We start from the raw sequence: 25,876 nt of genomic DNA, 5'->3' as shown, positions 1-25,876 counted from the left end.
TAAAACCTACCAAACCTACCCAATATAAAACCTACAGTGCCCTCCCCACACCCAATGGCCTATGTTGCCGCGGGTTACCCAATGAAAAAAAAAAAAAAAAAAAAAAAAAAAAAAAAAATAATAGTTGATCAAATATTAACCAAATATATTTAATGGAAACTCATTATATTTCTTACATAACTTATCTTTATTAATAATAAATAAATTGTCCTATATCAAATATATTTTTGAAGAATGTATCGCTATATAAATAATATTTAAATGTTTAATAGTTTAAGATTACTTTTTGGAATACTAAAGTAATATTTTCATTTATTGACTAAGTTTCGTATTCCACGCATGGAATCTAAGATGTTTGAATAAAGATAGATCAGAGCTGTAAAGCAAATATTTCATAGGAATTAACCTTAAAAAACTACGTGAATATGGTTTTCTTAAAACGATTAATGTTATTTGTTATATAATCAGAACTCCGATACTGCAATTTTTTTGATTAGAGATATCCTTTAAAATATGTTAACTGTTTATCATATAAAATTTATAAAATAGTTTCATTTATAAAATATTCTATACTTTTAGTGTAAAAAAGGTTATCGCTAATCAGTAATCACTAATCAGTTTGTAAAAGTGATTATGATAATTATTGTGTTCTTAAATTGAAGAAAATTAACAATTATAGGTAGTGGTTTAAAAAAAAATTAAATTTGGTATTTCAACTAATGACAATCGCAACTAAATTAATGCAAATCCGTCTATAAAATGATAAATATTATTATTAGATAGGTATGTGATATTACCACTTACAACCACCTGCACAAGGACTGGTGGCTGAACACCGGAACCCTGATTATTCCAAAACAAGTAGATAAAAATATCCGATTATACTTTTATTAATAAGCACGCGCATCTAAAGTCTAAACCATCAACAATATTATACAATAAAATAGCACAATAGTCGATAATTGGTTTGTTTTAATTTTTCCACAGTCTTATTCACGGATACGTATATCGGTATATAGCGTGCGTATACGCGTAGTAATAGTACCTAGTAGTATTAAAAATATACATTTTTCTTTGCGTTCGTAAGTCGTAATAATTCTGCACCGATTGGCCACGGTCGTTTCGGTGCATAATATTATTACCTACCTACCTAATATTATTATTACCTACTACTATTATTTCCGAGAGAGGAGCTCACAATACCACGCAACCGTGCTACAGGTATATTGGTATATACCGTACGCTACATATTATTGTATTAAAATATACGACGGCGGCGGCGGCGGCGGCACATCACTAGCGCGGCGCGCGGCGCACGAAGGCCAGGTAACACGCATAGGTGCCGGTTATCCCCTTTGGCCGTCCTGCGCACACCGCGCAGCGGCCGAAACCGATTCAGTACGCCATAACTCGCCCGGCTGTTCAAGTGGTTCGCTCTCGCGCGCGCAAACGAAAACGCACACACGTCGAATCTGCTCGCACGGGCACACGAAACGTCGTTCGGTCGTCGGTTTTTTTAAAATTGTCTTTTTCTCTGTTGGTTCCTGACCTTTGTTATCGAAGAAAAAGTGAAAAAAAAAATTATAACACGTCGCGAAAATTCGCGAGTGCGCGCCGGTTTGCTCTCGATTGCGGTTGGATAGACGTAGATGGTAATTTTTTTTTTACTCAACCGAATTTCGTCGTGTGTTTATGTCATCGGTCAGTTTCGGAAGATAATAATAATATTATCGTAAGTACTTCTGCCTCCTAATTCCAGCGGCAGCAGGAAACATATACCCTGCAATACCGTTACCGCGGTATTCCGTCAAACGTCGGGTCGTCTTCGATTTCGATTCGCGGGGTTTTTCTTTTTGATTTTTTCCTCACAATTTTCGCGTAAGACATGTCGTTGACATGACCGCGTTCCCACCAGTTCGCCGCCAACAACAATGTCTTCTTCGTCTGGTGTCGCCGATCCCGAACCGGACACTATGATACAGGACAACGTCGCCGCGGCGTACGCGCCGTCCGGTTACTCGTAAGTTGGCTATCATTTATTAAGCCGTTTATATATTTTTGTCTTTCGCGATTCTATTTATATTACCACTTTACTAGCTATGTTATAAGCTGTATTCCTACACTACAGCATAGGTACCATAGATACCCTTCACATTGAGCCAACTATATGGTTCATGTTGTAGAAAAAAAACAGAACGTCGTCGCCCGACTTCTCAAAAATCAACGCCAAACCACCACCTCCCTAATGTTTTTTTTAAAAAAAGGTGATACCGTTACCGCCACCATATCGATAGAAGTTGTAGGTAGGTTATCAATTAATAATGTAATATTAAGTGTCTATATGGATTTCCATTTATCACCATCGACGTCTGATACAAGGATTTTTTAGACAATCAAACTTTTTTCCGCTATACCTACAACTGCTATTTGTTTATCCTCATAAATATATCATGAATTTCGTATAGGTTACAACTCGAGCATCTCATATCATGCCGGTGGACAGGAAATTTAGGGTCGGCTTTTTTTATGTAGTGAATTTTTTTACATCATTAATTGTGCGTTATACACTTGTTATTATACGTACTTGTTGTTATATTTAACAACAATAAGTGTGTTGAAATTATTTATTATTTCGTAGCTGCATTTGATTCGTTTATCGATTCGAGTGATTCTACTGTACCAATATCTATAGTGTCGGGTCGTTGAAGTAAAATTCCTGCAGATCTTAATGATGACCAATGTAGTCCAACGATTAAGTTATTTTTTGTTTATTTGTATGCGCTAACGTTTAAGTCGTTACGCTCATCAAAAACACAACACCGACGAAACGTTTATAATTACATACATGATACTATCATCCATAATCATAATAAATAAAAATAACAGAATGAAACAAGCATTTATCACCGATTAAGGAACTCGGTGAAAGGAAGAGTGCTAATGTGTCGTGTATAATAAGTATGCGGCATTTGTGTACTTGTTCTCTTCAAGAACGAAAATCCCGATGACCTATGATTTCCGTTGAACATCGTAGGCACTAGGCACAAATACTTTTTTTCTGGGTCAGTATTGTAACTTGTAAACTGGTAACGCCAATGGAATATTTATAGGTTTATTATATCAATTAACACGTCACGGCAATATTTTCTTGATTCTGTTAAATATATTATATGAAATTATAATTAGTAATGTGCGTACCATTAACATTTTTGTCTCCCATCATTTGTGTCACGCGAAACGTAAATTCATAAATTTTATCTCTGCAACTCTGCGTATAGTCGGTACTTCTTTTAGCTGAAAATTTTGTCACGAAACTATTTTTAAGCATATCCGCCAAGGCCGAGTCTACACCAGAACTAATTGACCTCACATGAAACTTTTATCTTGTAACGCTGTTAAAAGTGCGGTTTTTTTTTCCAACGTAAAATATTCCACAGGAACGACCGTAAGGTGTTGGTTTTTTTTTATTGCCGCCGTAAAGATAATTTTATTCGGAATCATAAAACCAGCAACCAGCCAATCGTTACACGACGCAGCTTCCATTGGCCCGTGTCGTATAATTTAATCAAAACTTGTGAAAATACATGCATCTTGATTGATGCGTAATTGTTTGGTCGGACGAAAACAGATGCTCAAATACAGTTTTGCTCGATAAAAATAAAAAATTGCTTTATTCTTATTTACATATAACATTGTTAGCATATTTTTATTATTATTATTATTATTATTAAATACACTCACAAGCTCTTTCTCGGAATTGTAACTATTCGCAAAGTCACTATCAGTAATTGTCAAATGGTGCAGTATAATAATATTATGTGTATACTGTATACAGTATGCCTATATAGTGTATACACATCTAAGTATACGGAGACTGTTCGATATCATTAGTTCCATCCCATATTTAAACGAGTACAGACAATAGTACCTACTTATAAACATGTGATTTCCTTTATACGATTTTCATCACGCGTGTAAAAAACATTTTTGCACACAGTGATAATTCGTAACCACGTAACCTAGGTACCTATACCAACGAGATGATTTCGATATTTCTCAATTTTTGTACAGTATACCTTCACACAATAATAATATGCATACGCGTAGCCATAATATAGTCTATACCCTATATAGTTAATACTCGTAATATAATGCAACCACTGCGTGTAGTCTAAATTTCACTTTAAACACACATTCGATGTTTTTTTTTCTTTTATCATTGATACAACGCCGTGCAGCCACATGCACTTTCGTCATCGAAAGCAATACGTTCCTCGAGACGGCGAGAACGCGTAGGTACCTAACGCGTTATCACATTTTTGAGTAAGAACTATAAAAACAAACAATATCGCACTTCCTGTAAACATGCGTCTATATATAATTATCTTTGGTTAATACCTTATTGACCGTGTTTTCATAGAACATGATATTATATTGCACAATATATTATAATAATATAATAATACTACTCATTTATTGCGCGGCATAATAATATTATATCCTAAAAATAAATCACGATTGAACTAAACAACAGTGTCTATCAGGTGACAACAATAACGTGTGCTGTGCGCCTATATACGACATACGTATTAGTATCATTATTATACGGGGTGTTCCATTCAACATATCACTTATTATTTCAGAAAACACTATTGTTTTTGAAAATATTTCGTTTACATAATTTTAAAGTTACAAAATAACATTTTCATGGAAAAAAAAAAATATAATTTTTTCTCCGGTCATGTTTTCAGTTTTTACTCATATCTATTGAATTATAATTTACAAGTGATAGCCGATAACTTACATTTTTGATTTTCTATCTACAAAATCAAATTTCAGACAAGTAGTTTATTATACTATTTATACTGGTATAATTATAGTTTCAAGTGTTTAAACTTTTGATGAGTAGCGTGGTCGAACAACACTTTGCGGGGTACATACTACTCCATTCTACACATTAAAACTCTATGAATTACTCGTCTGAAATTCGATTTGTATAATATATCGAAGTACTTCAAAAAATACTCTGCTTTGGAATTGAGAATTAAAAATCATGTTGTTAAAAAAACTAAAAATTTAAAATTTAAAAACGAACGACAAAAAAAAGTAAAACATACCCATATATTTTTAAAAAAAATGTTGTTTTTAACAACTTTAAAGATTCAAAACAAATATTTTCAAAAACTTAAATAGTTTTTTATGAAATAATTAATCCGTATTGCATTAAATAGATCACCCGGTATAGGTATTGTCTTCCATAAAAATTGCACAACCACCACACATGACGTATAATACCTATACGGTATACGATTTTATTATTTTTGTTAATCTTACAATAAGAGTAAATAAAACGGGAGTATTGGCCTGACTCTTGACCTCTATTATTAATCTCGAGAAAAAAATACCTGATAAGTATCTATAGTAATTAGGTCGTATTATCCAACGTAGGCCTTTTATCGTACCTACCTAACCCTTTCACTCGATCCCGGGCAGTTGTTATCTTTGCATCGCGATGCGTCATTGGGAAAATAAACCATTATACTTTTAAGTAAAATTAACCGTGTTAATAGGAAAAGGACCCGTCTGAATCATACAATTTGAACAACATTTTGTAATTAAGATACACATGTTAGGTTTTACTATTTTAATTTAAGCAAACGAGTTCCCACAGAATTTTTCTTTCTAAAATAATTTACTTTTATTTTTGCCGTAAAAAAAGAAACAAAATAAAAAATAGTTGTTTTTCTTATCCGTTTTCAATAATCAAAGAAGTATGCTGATTATGATCGGGGGGGGGGGGGGGGGGGGGGGCGTGACGCGTGAGCGAAACGTTTACGAGAAATAGTCAGGAAAATTATTACATGTATTTTATATTTTTATTACGTTCCTACCAAAATAAAATTACTTTCTTGCGTATAAGAGAAAACAATGTTTGTATTATATTTTTTATTTTTATTAAAATATTTTTAAAAATATATAATATTCTGCTGTGGACTGTGGTTTTTTTATTCATTATTATTTAGTGTTGATATATTGTATTTTGTAGACGAGTTTTTATGGTTTTACTTTTTACATATGCGTTACCTAATATAATATGAGTACATATTATAACTAATTATATTATGACAATTAATTATATATATTGAACATTTCACTAGTTTCGTAAGTAATTTTGATTTATTTTATTTTATTTTAATTCGGACCATGACAAAGTACAGACAAAAATTTAACAAAATGAAATGTACAATTCTAAATACATTATAGGTGATATAATAACTATTCTTCAATAGTAGTCTTCAATTTATATTCTTATTATTTCTTTAGACGAGAAATGGTAATGTATTATTTAGTTGTTGATTATAAATTATGATAATTTAAGTACCTATATTAATTGCTTTTTTAACTATTATAAAATGAATGAACGCAAAATACAAATAAGATCACGTATACAAGTAAAAATGTATATAATGTATATAAACAATATTTTTATAATAGTATATATTATTATGTATTTGATTTTGATATCACACAGCTAATTATCAACTGTTTTATCTAAATTGCCATTATTCGAAATGATAATTTAATCGAACACTCACTTGTAAGCGATGTCATATGCAACACTATAAAGCCATTAGATGGAACAAGGTCTGTATTTCATTTTTTTTATTATAAAATTCTTCAATGTACAAGTAATTTTACAATAATTCATGAAAACGTTCAGTCTTAAACATAATATGCGTGTTAATTTTTCCCACCAAATTGCTACACGAATATGACACTTAGGTACTTCATATTATAATAAAATAGTTTAGGGACATTTGTTTTTTTTAATAAAGAAATACCGCTTCAATAGTAAATTTTTGTTTATTTTTTTCACAAGTTAAGCTCTGTAGGTAAGTTGGCTTTCATTCAACAGATTTGTTTGCTAATCTCGGTAATAATTATGGATAAGTCGCAACACTACACATATTGGAGCGAATATGTGTAATTTTCATTGCTTATTAAATTATGTAAATGCATGATAATTGCGTTTTGTTCACGGACACGAAGCACATATTTCCACGCATTTTAGCGTTCAGTTTATGGTGTTTTTCGCAGTCCATACTGATTTAAAATTAAAATAATAATATATGAAAATAATCGTAAAAATGTCGAAAAACCATATACCTACGTGTTATTATTTTTTTAATAATAATAATACGTCAATGAAAAAAAAACATTTTGTCACAATGTGTGTAATGTGTATGCTGCAGTCATCGTCGGCGTGTACCCATATAGATGTATGTGCCACACGATTCGACTATCTGTTACGCGCCGTCAAGCGTACAAAGTAAAACGAAATGTATAAAAATTAGACTGAAAAAATATAAATAAAACGAGTAAAAATTTAAATCTCGTTGTGACTTAAATTAACGTTAATTACCATCGGGATCCCGTGTCTAAAGAAAGTGGCTCCAATGTAAAACGCTTCGTTAAAGTAATGTGGATTTTTTTTCTTCTTTCATTCTTCCTGTTCTAATCATCTGAATCTTTCATTAATTTCAATCATTCTGAAAAAAACACGTTTTCACCTTCCGTTAATCCGACGAGACGAAAAAAAAAAAATGCAAATCTAGGAAGAAAAAAAATACTTGGAAATTGTTCGTATATCTGAGTTTATCAAAGAATAATTATATTATATTTAGTGTTTCAGACTGTCGTGCAAACTAATTTAGGTGGTTTACGTGTGCATAAATTTAATATCAATATTTACAGTGCGTTTTTGTGTGAACACTTAATAAATTATACATATGTATAATATATTATAATATATAATATACATCTATATGACTATATGTATAACACTATTTTGTATCTTAGGTGCAGGGTTAATTATTTGAATAATACTATGAATAATAATAATATACTCATGTCACATGCAAAGGTAAACAAATATTATAAGTCTTACTGTCGGAGTATTAACACCAGGATTTACTTGTGTTTTGTTATAATATACCCATAAATTGTGAAGCATGCAACAAAATCACAAAATACACATTATTAATCTTAAAATTATAAAAACACGAAAAAAATGCATGTAAAATTCTAAACCCATGTTCTCCATAACTATTACATTAGGTATTTTGCCAAACACCGCCGGCGGTGGAAGAAAACCTCGGCTCAAACAAAATAATATAATAAAATTACATTTACCATAACCGTAGACCATTTGGTGCGCAAGTAGTAGATATGCTAACGGCGACGGTGATGATGAATGAAACAACAACGCGACAATAATAAATCGAATTTGACGATTATTCGTATTCCCGCGACCCCGTTCACGGTGGATTTCGATCCAATTTTCGTCCCGGACGAAAGAGACGTGTCGCACGTGTCGATCACATAGTCGAGATTATCGACAGCTTGCAGTATATACTCGCACGCGCACACACACACACTCGCACATACACATATTATTATATATATATATCTATATAATATTAATATATCCTCTTGAACATTGCACAACTTCTCGAGTGTCGCATAATAACACATATTATTGTATATGGTCGTCGACGACTAAAACACGAAGTACTGCACGTATTATATTATGCACTGGTACAACAGGTGTAGATGAGTACCTGTTGTACCTGCATGATTTCGCGATGCCCTTCAGGCGTGCTCGGTGTATATACTCGAACGTAGCACACAGGCAGACGGTGGTCATCGTCGTAGGATGATATACGATATACATATAGTATTAGGATATAATCATGTCATTTTTATCGTCGATAACGACCACGGTGTAAACGTCAAGTGTTAGAGTATCGCACGACTTGGTTTTATAGTTATGATAACTACATTAAAACCTAACCTTAACCAACGAAATTCATAATTTGTGTAGTACCTATAGGCTATAAGTTATAAGTTTATAACGTACCCATACTAAATTAATAATTTTGAATAAACATTTCAAAGAATGTGCACCGTAATTATTTATTTTATTTATTATAATCAATATTATTATTATACATATATTATGCGTATTATTCGAAATTTAATCAAATACTAAATATTACATTAGGATACAATATCGTTTGGGAACTCGTGTAACATACTCGTAAATAATATTATATAGGTACGTACTACGTACACTCGGGCTATGCTGATATAAAAAAAAAACAAAATAACGTAGGCCACATGATAATAATAATATCGTCTAGGACACGCACATGACCGTACTCTCTACACACACACACTGTGCAGTGTATAAACTAAAGTATGCACAGTGTATGTGTTTGTGCGTATTACGATGACAGCCACCATGTAACACAGGCGGACGTGTCCTCTCGGTGGTCATCGCACCAACACATACACACATGCATATTATATATAATATATGACCATACCGTGTGTAACCATGCAGAACCATTACGCACGCACCGTAAAAATGACACCCTCCTTGCTCCTCCGCTCCAACTCCCTCCTCCCCACGACCCACCACCCATTTGACCGTTCGCTGGTAATCTGAGTGTGGATACGATCGTTAAGTTGCCGATGGTGGAAGATTTCATAAAAGTTTTTTCAACAAATCGCATGTATATTGTATAAATAATAAATATTTTATTTCTGATAACAATTTAAATGACTTACTTAAATTATATGTAAACACCTGTCGCAGGAGTGCAGGACTGACATTTATCTTACGTTAATTTACTTATTTTTGCATAAAAAGTTCCTACTCATAAATTGAGAAATATTTCTATCCTAAACTAAAAATATATCAATTTAAGTGTACTCTTTGATTGGTAAACTATTCTGTAAAATAAATTATTGTAGCCAAAAAAATTAATATTTCAAGCCGTGATAGCAGATATATATAATATATATTATATACACTATAGGTAGGTATGATATTGGTTTTTTGATAGAACTATAATATAGTATTATAAGTAATCTAAACATTTATATAAAAAAATATAAACCTGATAGTTTTATGATTATTAATTATTATTTATACAAAAAATTTAAAAAAAAAAATGTTTATAAGTGTATATTAGGCTGTCGTGTATTTTAATTTTAGTTTTTCGCCCTGAAATCAAAAAAGTTTTGCCTCATTCTAGAACACAAAATATACCATTTAAATTAAAAAAATGTACATATGGGGGTACTCGTAAAAATATTATACTTTCATCAGAAGATATTAATATATATTATTATTTAGTATTTTAACTATCGTCATGACATCATCTAATTATAGATAGTTTATACATACCTATATTGATAATTATCGCATAGATAATGCATTTCAAAACAAATTACGCAAAACATCCAAATTATGATTTTCACCGGTGCGTTTTTGACTTTGAAACACCATAATATTATGCGCGAGTTACGCCATCATACTTTAACTAACGGGCTTATTATTTTACATGAAATAAGCACACGAAAAGTTGTTTAAAATGTTATAAAGTCTAGTAAATATAATAAATAGTCCCGTTATTCATATAGATATGTACGAATGTTATAAATTATACATCGAATAATAAATTATACCCAGGCTAATAACCTCAGCTGTTGAAGCCTTACTCTTAATAAAAAAAAAAAAATAAATTATAGTATTGTTTAAACGACCCCCCCACTTTGTCCATTTTATAATTAAATATTTATAGTATTAATATAGTAATATTTAATATGTTACGACGTTTTCCAACCAATTTTCTTCCACATCTACTGTTTAGCATCGTCGTGTTTCACTTAGTGTTTTATTTTACGCCGGTAGAGCGGTAAAAAATCGAACTAGACCGGAAAAATGTACCTATTTTAGATTTCTTGTGATTGGAGAACGATGAGACCTACGTGGAGCAAAGTCAATAGTCCATGGTACGCAGATCTATACATTGTACACCGTGTACATTGCACGCGTATATATAATATCATGTACGATTCGCGGGTATAAACGCTAATAGGTATATGCCGTGACACGTCGAAAACATTCTCGAAAAAAATTTAAAAATCTTCGGAAAAGAAAAATCATGAAAATTGAAAAGTATTGTCGCGGTGTATTGACATAATACCCGTATATTGTTTTATAATTACCTAATAATTTTAATTTTAACATTTGACACATATCTATCTAGGTACCTGGATATATTAGTTATTAACGGAACATAAATGTCAACAAAACACTAAACCCATATCGCATAAAAAGTGATAAAAATTGAAGGTCAATGTGGTCTTAGGTGACCTAAAATGCGTCAGAGTATGTATGGCATGCCCAATATTTTCCAACGGGCAATTCCAACTATTCGAGATTTTTCTGAGGACATAAGGCCCGTTCTTCCTCGGCATAAGTTACACGCCTAGTCAAGAAATTGGTACAAATATTAATACTGTATAGAGTGTATAGGGACAAAAAAATAAAAAGTTATAGTCAATCATCGAGTAGGAATCGACTGATTTTTGTTTGTTCTTCGTAGCTTCCTTCTAAATTATAAAAATAATTTAAATAAGTAGGTACTTGAATAGTTGAATTATATTTGCGGGTATGAATGTATAAACACTTGAAAACTCATACACTTAATTGTTATCTTAATTTCTATTCACTTGTTAGGTTAGGCTAGGTTAGGTTACTTGTATTGTTGTTTTTGTGCTTGAACAATTAAATTAGTTGGATGGAATAATGTATCGCTATTTTCAAAGTAAAATTTAATTGATGAAATTATTTGATCATTTATTCACACTATTATTTAATATTTTTATCTGCAAGTGTATTATTCTAACATTTTAAATTTTTTATAGCTACTTTATTAATTAATACCTACTTCAATTAAATTATCTATAATTTATTATGTGTGTTTAATAGACATTTTTATTACGTTTGATTTAAATCTTTATGATTGCAGTAAATTTATTTGGATTAAGGTAATAATAACAGGTTGTAAAAATATGATTATAATGTATACGAATATAATATGATTGCTAACCATACTAACTCCTGGTCGGTATCCATAAAGGTAATACCCTTTAATCGTTTATTTATAACAACATAATGTTGTTATACCAATTACCTATTATAATTCCTATTGATAAGTACAGTATTCTATAGGATTTGATGCACGTGTTATTTTTTTAACTATATATTATAATGGCACACTTCTGTAATCTTCATAAAGAATTGTTTTATTAATATTTTTTATTTAGTAGGTAGGTACTCAATATTTTTACAATGTTACAATAAAAATTTTACAAATAATACTTAGAGAAATATCTTTATTATTAGTTGTCTGGTTTGTCTTCCTGGTCTTATCTAGGAATAGTACCTATATATATGGTTTAAATCTGGCATTGGAGGTTTTCCAATTATTTTAAAGTAGAGGAGATCCTTCGGTTTTATTTAGTCTGTCGTGGAAATTGTTAAATGTTTTTTATCCATGTTGAATGTTGATATAGGTAGGTATAGGTTAATTCCGTGTCGTTAATTGGTTTAGTGCATTTATTTTGGAGAGTTTGTAGTTTTTTAATTTAATAATTAAAAATTAAGATATAGAAATAATGAAATGTAGGTACCTCTCAAAGTCCTCTGTTTTCCAATTGTGTTGAAATTCCCTATTGATTCACTAGGACAACGAAATATGGACAGAGCAGCGCAAACGTGTTTTCGATGAACGACTAAAATCTTTAAAATGTCCAGATGTATAGATGCATTAAGTCGCGTTTAAGATAATTTTTAATTGGAGCACCCATACGCGTATATAATATTTTAGACAATGCAGTTAGATATGGGTACTATTATCGTACGGCAATTCGTACCTATATCTAATACACGTATATTTTATAAAGTATGCGCGAGAAGAAGGAAAAGAAGAGGCGTAGGTATAATGTACGTGAACAACAAAAGCAACAAGCCGTAAAAACAATATTATATATTATATATTAAAATAATATGCTATTGCGTTAATACAAACATAATAATATTAATATTATTATTAGTAGTATTGTTTTTAATTGTCCATATTTTGCACCGTGTTAATATATACGCTCGTAATCGGCGTTACGCGCATGTAAAACTGTAAAAGATAACAATAGGTACGCGATAGCCCAACCGGATAAACGTATTATTATAACGCGTGTATATGTTAAAAAAAAAAAATAATAATAATAACAAAATAACAAATAAAAAAAAACGTAACCGTAAAACCCTTCTCACTTGAATAATTTTATGTGTATCTGTGTGCCGTATCGGACGACGGTAAAAAGAGGAAAATTATATGTTAAGAGGAAAACATGTAATTTTGGATAATAAATTGTCAATTGCGGGGATCAGTTACAATAATATCGCGTAATCTTACGCAACTTTTTGGTTTTGTCGTCACGCAAATATAATTAGTATATCGTATATACGTTATTTATGTATACCAATCAGAATTTCTGAAAGCATATTTTAAAGATTTCCAGACCTTTTATAATTTGTTGTTGTCAAATATAAAACTAACAATATATTATACCATATAATATTTCCCCAGATATGAAACTTTTTTTTTAATGACAAGACTGTTTTTCTAGTCCGATTCAGAAAATTGTTTTTATCACAATGACCACGTGTAGCAGGTTTACTGTTTTACACACAATAAATAAATATGTTTATATGATATTATATAACTAATAATAATAATATAATATATATTATTATAGTGCTGCGTGTGTGTGTATTTGTATAGGCTTCGCATACGCGTGTGAGCGTGCGTATATATATGCTCTCGTAGATAAGACGCCCGTGTGTAAATCGTAAAGTGCACCATGAGCGAAACGAGTTTATCGCTAAAATAATAATTATTATATGATAAGCCTTTTTTTTTCGAGGATTGAATGTCAAACGTGACCCGTCGGAAGCGTTGGCGATAAGAAACGAATAAAAAAAAGCGCATTATTATTGTTATCGTTTTTTATTTTGGACAAAATTCGTGGACAAAAATACGTTGTATAAAAAAATATACGCTGCTATTTACGTAATAATACATAAACATCTTTCTATGTATACACGATATAAAACAGCGAATTCTGACGAGACTCATGAAATCGGTTCGTCGACAAGCGTAATGGCCAATGGCCAATCATGGGTACCTACCAAATATTAATGAGACGACGTTGTGAGCTAAATTGTCTCAATCAATCGTTTCGGTATACGTAAGTATTCGTTGTACTCGAATGTATTGTTGTTATTATACTTACCGCCAAGGTACAATACACCCAAAATCACTTTACAATGTCACCTAATAATATAATATATTTTATGCTTGTTTTATAAATAGTTGGATACTTGAATATGCTACCTACATAACTAAGTCTTGTGTTTCTGTGTATCGAAAATGTGTTGTTTTATGTTGCTTTATTAACGGTCGTAATTTGAAAAATAAATTATCTCAATTAGATAATTATTATTACCTAATATAGTATCATATTTGCGCTTTTATTCTTACTAGTATTTGTTAAGTCATTAAACAATTAGTTACAAAAGCTACTTAAATGTCCCATGAGAAAGCTTCATACGTAGGTATACATAATACATATATACATAATTATAAGCATATGAGTGTAGATCAGTATATTGCAGTAAATTTATCGTCTTTTGGTCGTCTATGTATAATTATTACCAAATACTAATTTAAAATTGTGTCTTATCCGTTAATCTAATACAACATATTTTGATTTTTAACTTAAGTTTTACCTTATAATCTCCCATACATAAATGTTGTTCACTATGATTGTATCGGCTGAATATAGATAAAATATTGAACTAACACATACCATATATTATACACCTTAAGATATTGTATTATAATACAGCAAAATGACACGTGCACACTTTTTGTCAAAATAATAGTAAAAAAAAAAACATTGATTTTGCGTAATCGTAGGTACACCACACGTTACCCTCTCTCTCTCTCACTCTATTTCTCTCTCTCTCTCTGGCTCTCTGTCTCTCTATCTCTCTCTATGTATATATATGTATATTATATATCGTGTCCGTTTGAACATTTTACCCAAGTCGTCGGCGCGCGGCGTGACAAAAAATAAATGGCCGCGTTCCTCCCCGTTTGCATTGGCCGGTCCGCGTGTTGTGTTGTTAATCGGACGCTATTGGACAAACATCGCGTAAGCTGTAAAATCAGTCGAAATCGAAGGGCTGAAGTGACCGGATCGAGCGTCTTATATGATACAATAACAATATTTTCGTCTATTATTTAATAGAGATATCGAAAGATGACGACAAAATTGATTAATATTACAAGCGGGTACATAATAGGTATATAATATGATATTACAATAAATTGTTATACCTATTACCTTTACCGTGTTTACTATTTTATAGTTCAGTGGTTCCCAAACTTTTATGATCACGGCTTCTTTGGAAAAGTTTCGTGTTTCGTGGAACCACAATGTCTGTAAAATTAATATTTAATAGCAATGTTATACTAGTAACTATTATTTATGGGAACTTTTTTTTTCAAGTATTTAATATAAAATAACTTTCTCAATATTCACATACATTTGGCGGAACCCCTGAGATTGTCCCATGGAACTTTAAGGTTCCGTGGAACACACTTTGGGAATCGCTGTTGTCGTATTTTCGTTAAGAAATATGTGCGTTTTATACTGGATGATTCACCAAGCATGCCTACCCCAATTTTTTCCTTTTATAACGAATTTATTCAAATTCTGATATTTGGAATTTTTAAATATAGCCTATAGATAAGTACCTACTCAAAAACAATTTTTTCAAATTCTTGAATTTTTTTGTACTCTATTGTGTCCAGCTGTGGTGATATAAACTTTTGTTTTTCAAATGAGAACCGCTTTCTTATACTGTGAATTATTTAATGGATATTTTTTTGAAAATGTTGATGTACTTAGTTCAAAATTTGAGTGAGTAGTTTATTATAGTTATAAATAGGTATGTACTAAGGATAATAGTCCTTAAAAGTGGTTTTATAAAAATATAAAATGGACGTAATATTTGAACTATAGTATTGATTATACTTGAGAAATTTTTACAAATTATTAATGTGATAGATTAATGACTACAATTTTCATATCACCATAGCCCCCACATCTTAAAAACCCATTACCATGGACATTTTATCCTTAGAACACAAAGTACGAATTTTGATTCTTATATACGTCAAATTTTTCAGAATATTTTTCGTTGAATAATTTACAGTTGAAAAGGGTTCTCATTTAAATAACAGAAGTTTTTATCTCCACGGGACATTCATTATAAGTAGTACAACAAATCTCAACTTTTAAAAATGCTTATTTATGATATTCGTGTTCATCATAATTTTCTGATACAACTCTAGTCTCTAGGAATGAGTAAAATGAACTATAGTGCAATGATTTTTAAAGATGTTTAGGCCTTTGGAATCCTCTCAACCGTCCCAAATGTTTAGCATTTTATCTATATATAGATATATATACGTATAAAGACGTCCCTGCTATAATATAGATGCAGCGAAGTCTGTGGAATTTCTCAATTGAAACTCAAACTCGCTAAAGCTCATGAAACCTAAATAATGACATTTAATTAATATACCTCCCCTCACACCGCCATCGTTTTATATGGGTTATGATAATAAGCATGCATAGACTTATCGAAACAAAATATTCTTATAACATTTCGAGATTTACGGTTACATACTGGTGCAGCATGGTAATCGAGAACAGCGTGATTACAAAACAATTTCGATCTCGTCGAATAGTAATCAACTGCTATATTATTATAATATATATAGGTACATGTTTATATAGGTAGCATTGGTAATACGCGTATAACTGTGCATGTTTTCATATTCATATAGCCATATAGGTACAAACAAAATACGAAATTTGTTGAAAAAGATAACGTCTTATTTTTCGTGACTTCGATACAGAATAGTGCGTTTGTGTATAACGAATAGTTTTTGTACAAACGGAATTTAGGTTCGAAAAATGTAGTACATTTTCATTTTTCGGCGTTTAACTTTGCTCACAAGCAATATGAACACTTTTATAGAATAATCGACTGTTATAATATATATTATTTGGTGTCATATCTTACATAACACCTATATAAAAATCTACTTTTCGTTAGTTATTTTAACTATAATGCTCGAGTTATATACTGGAGTCTGCAACAGAAGTCGGATATTATCATGGCACTCTATAGTTAAAGTTCTTCGAATTCGTGACATTTATTATAAGGATTTTATTGATTTAGTGTAACTTTAATTTCTTTAAGGAACTATAATTTATCTATAATATAACGAACATACATTTTGTAATTTGGACGTTTAATTCGCTAAGTAGTTATTAAGTAAAATAATAATAATTAATAAATAATAAATAATAATTTGGACTTGAAGAATAATAATTTATCATTATGTCCTTGGCGCGTTTTTCTTATATTCGAACTGTGAACGTTTCGTGCAGAAAATATCAATAATATAGAATTAAATACCCACCTAATAACGTTTGTGTATATTGTACCTATACTGCGTGCACAAGAGCATATTATTGCCATATTTTTCATATGTTTAGTATCTATTCCAATTTATGATACATAGCATTATAGCAACAATATTCCACCCGTGTCGAGCGCGGGGACAGTATTATTATTATTTAGAACGAATGCAAACGCTTTGTCTACGGGTATTTATGCAATATTAATGAGATGCCAATAGTATACAAGTATATACCGATACCTATAATAACAGTCTGTACGGCGGTAGGTTCAGAAAAATAATAATGAAATAATTTGACACGCTTAACAATGGTAGAGGTTAATTTAACTGATAAGAAAGTAGTTTTCGGTATAGACCGCGTAGTATAATATTATATATAGGAGGCCCCATCGGTAATAGGACGTTATAGGTAGGTATATATAACAAAATATATATTGTAACTATATATGTATGTAATATATATATATATACGTACTCTGTGTAAATTATAATACTCATACTGGCTGTAGTACTCTTTGCATATAAAATATATTATCGGTTTTTAATAGAACGTTGTTCAGTGTACCTATATAACGTGCGTTGTTACTCGTATAATATTATTATCCCCAATGTTGTTATATAAGCTAAATTATTGCACGTGACTCATAATTTTTTTTTAACATTAAATCACGCTTAACAATGCGCTTGTATTAGTGTAGTTTTATTAGAAACATTTCGAAACCCGCTCTTTTATAATATATAAATATGAGTATTTCTATCTCGTCTAAATACAGCAGACTGATCTACAGTTGATCGGATTTAAGAATTATATATTATAAGCAAAAACTATAATATTATTAAAAACGAGTACCTAATGATGAAATCGTTCTACGCCAACTGCCGCCTCCTGACGTTTCTACTATTATTCCAGCGTACATTATGATATTATAATAATATTATGACGTGTGATATGTCTGCTTATCGTTACACTTTTATAATATATAGGTAGGTTGTTTTTAACATCGACGACATTAACTTACTTATCAACTTATTAACGTTGCCGCGTTGGTTAATAGAAGTTCAATGTACGTCCATCTTCGACATTCTGATTTTTGTTTTACTTATTTTTATATCAATAAACTAAACCAATACTCATCCGATCGTACTGAATTCACTATGACCATGAAAACGTTGTGTTCTATAATGTACAAGGAGCATTGTGTATATTTTATACGGCATTACTATGTTTGATGCAATGATGCTTAAACTAGGCATTGTTTTAAAAATGTTGGGGAAATAATAAAGGTTTATATAAACTAGTGTAGCCGTTTATTATTATTGTTTGATTGCATTCGACTTACATTGACAGTATGATAAAACGAATGACGATTAAAAAAATTAATCAATACCTGTATTATATTCATTATCATACAATTTTTGTGATATTGTATATAATATAATATTGGAACATAATGTTTTACGTACAGACACTATTCTGTCGAATGACAAATAAAATACTCCGTCTCACGTACCTATAAAGTATGTGGAACGGATTTAGTAGCGGACATAATGATATTATATATATTTTTTTATAGTATTATGCGTCATTTGGCAGATTAGTGATTAATAATAGGTAGGCACTACATAAACAGTATGTGTCGAAAACGCAAGAAAATATTTTATACGTCGTCCAAAAATCACAATATTGGTCCTATAATTAACCTAATTAAAATATATTCTAACACATTGCATTTACCGAATAATAAAATATTAATATATAATATTATATAATAAATATACATTCTGTCAATTATTGTATGCACACATTTCAAAGTTTTCCTACAACCTACAAAAAAAAAGAGCTGGGTATACCGGCTACAATTTCTTTTACCTATTCATTTAATCGCCACCTATTTACCCATTAAGAATGATTTTATTTTTGACAATGAATCATCTAGTAAAATATATAAGTGAATTACATTTTAAAGATTCTTAATCATATTATGGAATAACTAAATCTTGAAACGTACCTATGTACGTTTTTAAAAATTGTCTAACATTTAGTGTTTTATTTTAAGTTCATTAATGTTCTTTTAAACGGTAATATATATTTTTAATTAATTATCCAGAAGCAAAATATTTTTTTGAAAATGTTATCAAAATGTCTAGAAGTTTATTTTGTTTTGGAAAAGTACCGATACCTAGGTTCCTTTAAATCATAGCTCGGATACGATGTCACTAAAACAATAAATTGCTCCCACCTAACTATAATAATACTTATTGTTACTGAAATATCGATTGAAATTCGTCAACAGCACTTCCGTTTTAATCTATAATATAAATAGCTATAATTTATAAATGTACAAGTGTATGATTATAACTATAACCATTGATTATAAATAATAGTATAATACTATAATACTAGTATTTATAATCAATGCTATAACCAAAAAATTTGTAATCGTAAATCTGACAGTGTTTCTCTCTGCAGGATAACCGAAGACTTTAAGTTACAAGCTCATGGTTTAGACTCTCCGCACCACCAGGGGTTGTACGGGGGCCTAGGTCACTCGCCCACTTCCGGTTCGCCTTGTTCCGTGTACGCTTACCAGCCGTACCACCGAAATTACGGCGCTGGCCAGTTCCATCAGTCGACGGCCGCCGAAATTCAACAGCAGCAGCAGCAGATACCAGTGTCCCAAATGGTGGTACCACCTTCTCTATCGGCGCAAAAGTCTTCGGACGACGCGGCCGCCGCTTGTTGGCTACAGCATAATGGCGGTGGATCGGCTTTCGAACACCACCTGCACCACCAACAGCAGCTGTCATCGGCGTACCAGTCGCATCACCAGCAGCGGCAGCAGGATAACAACGGCTTGACTGGAGGTAGCCAACAGCAGCAGCAGCAGCAACAACAGACGGCCAAGATGACGCAGCAACAGCAACAGAAGGCGGTCAAGGAGCAACGGATCCGGAGACCCATGAACGCGTTCATGGTATGGGCCAAGGTGGAGCGGAAAAAATTGGCTGACGAAAATCCCGACTTGCACAACGCTGACCTCAGCAAGATGCTCGGTGAGTAACTTAATACATTACTAGTAGTAAATAGTTTTTATGGGTAATATAACAATATAATGTGATGCATAAGTATAAAAGTTCAAAGTTATCTTCAGTGGCGCTGAATTTGTAATGCTATACTGTGAACCCCCAAAACATGTTAATTGACTTAAAGAGACCACCAATGACCAATAAGATTATAAGATTTTCTATAGGCTATAATGCCCAAAACTATTATAGGGTCGTGCATTTAGATATAGACCTTTAGTTGTCTTACTGACTACCTATATACTATAGTTGTAGTAGTCATATTTATGTTTTTTATCAGTACACCATGACTCAAAATAATGGATAGTCATGTTATTATTCTGTTATGTATTATATATAATATATATTTTCGCAAGTTGGATATGTCTGGCAAACTGCTATAAATTATTTACGAATGCGTTGTTTGGGTTGAGTTAGTGAGTTGGTAAAATATACTATAATTATTAATAAATAATATAGGTAGTATAGGTATCTTACTATTCTAGTGAAATCTCGTCGTATATTATAATTAGTTACGTCAAGCATACTCGTATTACAAGCGGGCGGTTTGTGTAACTATCTCAAATTCTTGTGATCGCGATTTCGGCGTGTGTTTTTATTTTTATTTTATCGTTTGGATTATGTATTATAAATATTAATATATACATCGCATAATAATGTAATATATATGTCGTTCAGATAAACTATCGTCCGTTTGCGGTACTTTGCATACGAAATGCAAGTCATATATCTTGGGGATAACGAGAAGCTATATATTATATAGCCTCTATTTACAATAAATAAAAAAGTGAAAAGGGGCATGTGTTGAAGACGCTTGTATATACAGGGTGTCTCTCGTAGATCTGACATATTATGTTTTATACATAATTTAAACATACTTCGAAAGACTACATAATATTTCGATTGCATCCGGTCGTCATCAATCAACTGTAGCATGTATACCTGTATTTTATCGAAAATTCGTTCACCTGCTTTGCGCGACGGTAAGTTTTTTCCTAAAATTCACTTCGCCCCCACACGGTATTTTAGGTAGGTAGTTACATAATATAACTGTTGCGACCCGTGTACAAACAACGGTTCCGTCGCAGCTGTCTTCGGCCGCTGCGGCGCTATAAAATATATATTATACACGTGCGGATAACGTCGACGCACACCTGTTAGAATATTTTTCACTGGGGATAGCTGCGTACAGTCCTGGGCCTCGTGCTATACGCGAGACCAAAACAATAGGGTAGTAAGTCGCTAAAAGTTGCGCAAATAAAAAATAAAATAAATAATAACAAACACACCGACTCGTATATATACGACACGTCATGCACACACATACGATCATGTGTCTTATATACATAGTGCGTACTGCGTATACATTGTCTTTGTCCTCTATTTGTACAAAGGCGAGATGTATATAGTATACATAATATATATATATATATATATATATATATATCATACATACGTAAATTTTTACAGAGCAACACGAGCTCGGTATCTTATTGCGAGCGCCAAACCCGACATATCCATATAAGGGCCAAATGCATTAACCTCGTGCGACGACGGCGGAACAAATAGAACAAAACGCCCCTGTTTGTATTTAAATCGCGTATCCCTTTTTCTTTATTATTATTACTATTTTTTTTCTTATCTAACTTCACTTTTATTTCTCTCTTGCTCGCCCGCCCTTCACTCGTGCCGAACTCCTCTGCTGTAGCCTGCACTACTGCCGCCGCCGCCTCGTCTGTATACCGTTCGTTTAAACTTTAAACGTATAATATCATATATTTTTATATTATATTAGAACTCGTCGTGCGACGTCTTTGCCGATGTCAATTAAACGTGCGGAAATTCGCGTAGTCACTGCAATATTATTTACATACACAGCCAAACCGGTTGGTTACCTTAGAAAATTCGATATATCGCACCGCCACCGACGTTGTCGTCCTCATATCTAATCCTTGCGCAAAGTCGTTCTTATTTTTTTTTTTAACGCAATACCTACATGATCACCCTTGCGTATATTATATATCACGTACAATGATAAAACACCGTCGTTTATGGGTATAATTATATATATAAAAAAATAAAATAAAAACAAACACATTTTACGATTACACTCTGCGGACGTATTGTACACAATCGTTATTTTTTTTTATTGAAATGTGTGTGACACAAATGTATATTTTTATATTGTCTACCACGTGATTCGATTGGCAATTTTAAATTGTATAATAATTGTGTCGTACTGCTGCAGCTAATACTTGTTACAATGTATCTATCGAAAGTAAAACTATATTATTATTTCGTGTCTGGTAAATATTCAAAATATTTTAAAAACCAAACGGATGTCTAATAACACAATAGATGGTAATCAAAATATCTCTTGTTCGACTGTGTTATTTGCTCGTTTCAATTAAAAACTATACACATTAATAATATTGATAAGATCTTCAACTGTAATCGTTGTCCGGTAACATAAAAAACACACTACCGTATATAATAAAAAGTGATGTATTCATTGATATACAGTTTTTTTAAACCATCGTATTTGCGATTGACTTTGAAATGTATCTGGGTATACATATTGTGGAGTTCGATTTCAATACATTATTATGCGATCGGAAACTCGATTTTACAAAATAATATAATTATACAAATGCCGGCTAACAATTATATAATATGTTTTTAAATAATAATATAAACTTGTTTGCATACTGGTGAGTTTATTTTTGTATTAAATTTTGTGATAGGTGGACATACGTGAAGGCCACTGAAGGTGGACTAATATTTGTGTCTACAAGATCAGACGTAGGTAATCGGTATTCTACTCCAATGCGCAACTTTACTTAGGTATAACATAATATGTATACTTTGTAGTTATACTGCTAATTTCAACTCGATTTCCCCAAGAAACAAATCGTTTCGTAGGTACCTACGTTAAAAAGTAGTTATAGCAAATAAGAATAGTATATTATAATTTATAACCGTAGGTACATAGTGATTAGTGATATTATGTGATAGCAGACCTTTATATGGTTGATTTAGCATCTAATTTCGAATACATCAATTTGAACAATCGCAACGCTCTTGACATTATAGTATACCGCGGTTGTGTATATCTATTTGATTTTGGACACCAATCGCAGACACTTAGTGTTATCGTACATTCGTACGTAATGTGGCGCGTTAACAGAAAGAGGCATTTCCTCATAAATTGTTTTATATTCAACGAGATATGAACGCGATTCAACACGTCAAGCGTCCTCGAGTCCTCGTAAAAGTGTAACCGTCGCCGCAGCGGGACAATGATCGTGTAATGACGTGAACATTATTGTTTTACCGTTTACGGGCAGACTATATATACAATAATATATTAATATGTACAAAACGAACGTCCGAAAGCATCGAAATGTCAATCGGCTCGTCGACGTCAGCACCGCAGCCACGTGATTTCGTTATTTTCTTTGCAACGTTTCAGCCGAAATGTAATTTTTATTTTCGGCACACAGTGAAAACTCGTAAAAATATCGTAATAATATCGTACCTATACGTACGTGCGTAATATTTACGTATAATATAACCTATACTATATGATTTCGGCCAGCTGTGAAAATAATAAATAAAATGAAAAAAAAACGTTTTCCTAACGCGATAGACGTTTAAAAGTCCACCGCCGCCACCACATAAAAAGATAAGAAGGCGGTTGAGCGGTTTCTTACCATATTATATATTATATATTATAGTGTATAATATAGGTATATAATACGCTATATATCGTAAGAGGCGTTGGCCGATGCACACACGGTGCGTACACACCAACAGACCGACATTGGAGTTCATAGGTCACCTCGACTCGTTATGTTTTATGGTTCTGGTTACATTTTGCGTTTTTTTTTTATCTTAATCCTTTTTCGCGCGCGCTCTGACCGCAACTCTGGTAATGTTATTAGGTATATATGCTTAAACGCGTCTTTTGCTTTCTTCCCCTCTACCAGCACACAACGAACACATTTGCACACACGCACACATACACACAAGTATGCTCGACATTGGCTTCTCTGGAGTGGGTTTTTATTTATTTTTTTCAATTTGAATGTTCGCGCTTCTCACTTGACTACCAAACGCCGCCGCCACAGCCCCCCGCGGGGCATAAAGGATCCGTGGGCGCGGCTCCTGCTGGTGACAACAAGCCTTCCGGCATGTCCTTTATTTTATGGCTCGAAAATAGTTGTTGTTTCTTCATTTTATATTTTCGGTAAATTTTTTATTTCTTTTTATTTCGGTTTTTTTTCCCAATATTATCGCAGTTCGAATCGGAACATATTTAACCGTCTTCAAAATCCGTCGTACATAATAAGTTCGGACGACAACATAATAATTTTGTCCAAACTTGTTTTTCTCGAATTTTTATCAATTTTTCTAAAATAAAATCACGGAGTTCGTGTGGTTTATTAAATCTCGTATCTCAAATGCGACAACAAAAAGTTCAGATCACAAATATTTAAAACGACACGCAGTCGAGATACCCATCTCGCATCGACTTACAAACATACAGATCTCATATTATACATAAAATAACTCACTTTTTTTCTGTAAATACCTGCTATCGGCGACCATTGCGTGTATTTTTTACACGAAAATTGTTGATTTAAATATTAGTCTCGCGGCGGTGACAACGGCTACGTTGATAAGAAAGTATCATTATATTTATTTGGAATTTATTTTTTTGAGGCTCACGCGCAAATCATATTTATTACACGTAGTCGGCCTTATAGTAGGTATAAAAATAGTTTATATTAATATTTTAACTTGTTATAGGACCAAAATTATATTGAACTTTACCTACTGTTGTGTACCATTGTTAAGTCAAGCACAACAGTATTACAAATCGTTTCGCTATGCGTAATAAATATCACGCATACGGGACACCCAATAATGTCTGCAAGTATCGGCCATCGGAAACTGAAGGAATACACTCAAGGTCCGGGATTAATTAAGACGCCCGGCCGGATCGGTTCGGTTGGATAGCGCAAGGTTATAGACTACGAGTTGCACAACCAATTATATATTTTAATATGGACCCGCCGTCGTATAGATGTATTATACATACCTATATATTTTTTTTTCTCTTTCACGTCGAAAATTGAAACAAAAGATTTTTTTAAAAATTATATTAATCCCCGACGACGGTTGGGACGTGTTTATATTTATTGTCGTCGACGTTATACTTATTATTGGGTATACTAATAATATAAGTGTTCATTTTTAAAACAATTATAATATTATACATTAGTTTAATATTATAATATTATGATGTA

General features: G+C 32.0%; 1 protein-coding gene across 1 annotated transcript in view; it reads left to right on the top strand.

The window, feature by feature from the left end:
* Window positions 1-1,357: 1,357 nt before the first annotated feature.
* LOC132948289 (putative transcription factor SOX-15) overlaps window positions 1,358-25,876 on the top strand; it is an 84,443-nt gene continuing 59,924 nt past the window's right edge. The window contains exons 1-2 of the mRNA XM_061018707.1: window positions 1,358-2,020; window positions 19,951-20,534. Coding sequence (XP_060874690.1) covers window positions 1,932-2,020; window positions 19,951-20,534 — 673 coding nt within the window. The 5' untranslated portion in view covers window positions 1,358-1,931. The remainder of the gene's footprint in view (window positions 2,021-19,950; window positions 20,535-25,876) is intronic.

The sequence above is a fragment of the Metopolophium dirhodum genome, chromosome 7, assembly GCF_019925205.1.
Source record: "Metopolophium dirhodum isolate CAU chromosome 7, ASM1992520v1, whole genome shotgun sequence".
In the NCBI taxonomy this organism is placed as follows: domain Eukaryota; kingdom Metazoa; phylum Arthropoda; class Insecta; order Hemiptera; family Aphididae; genus Metopolophium; species Metopolophium dirhodum.
This window is presented reverse-complemented; position numbering and strand designations above follow the sequence as displayed.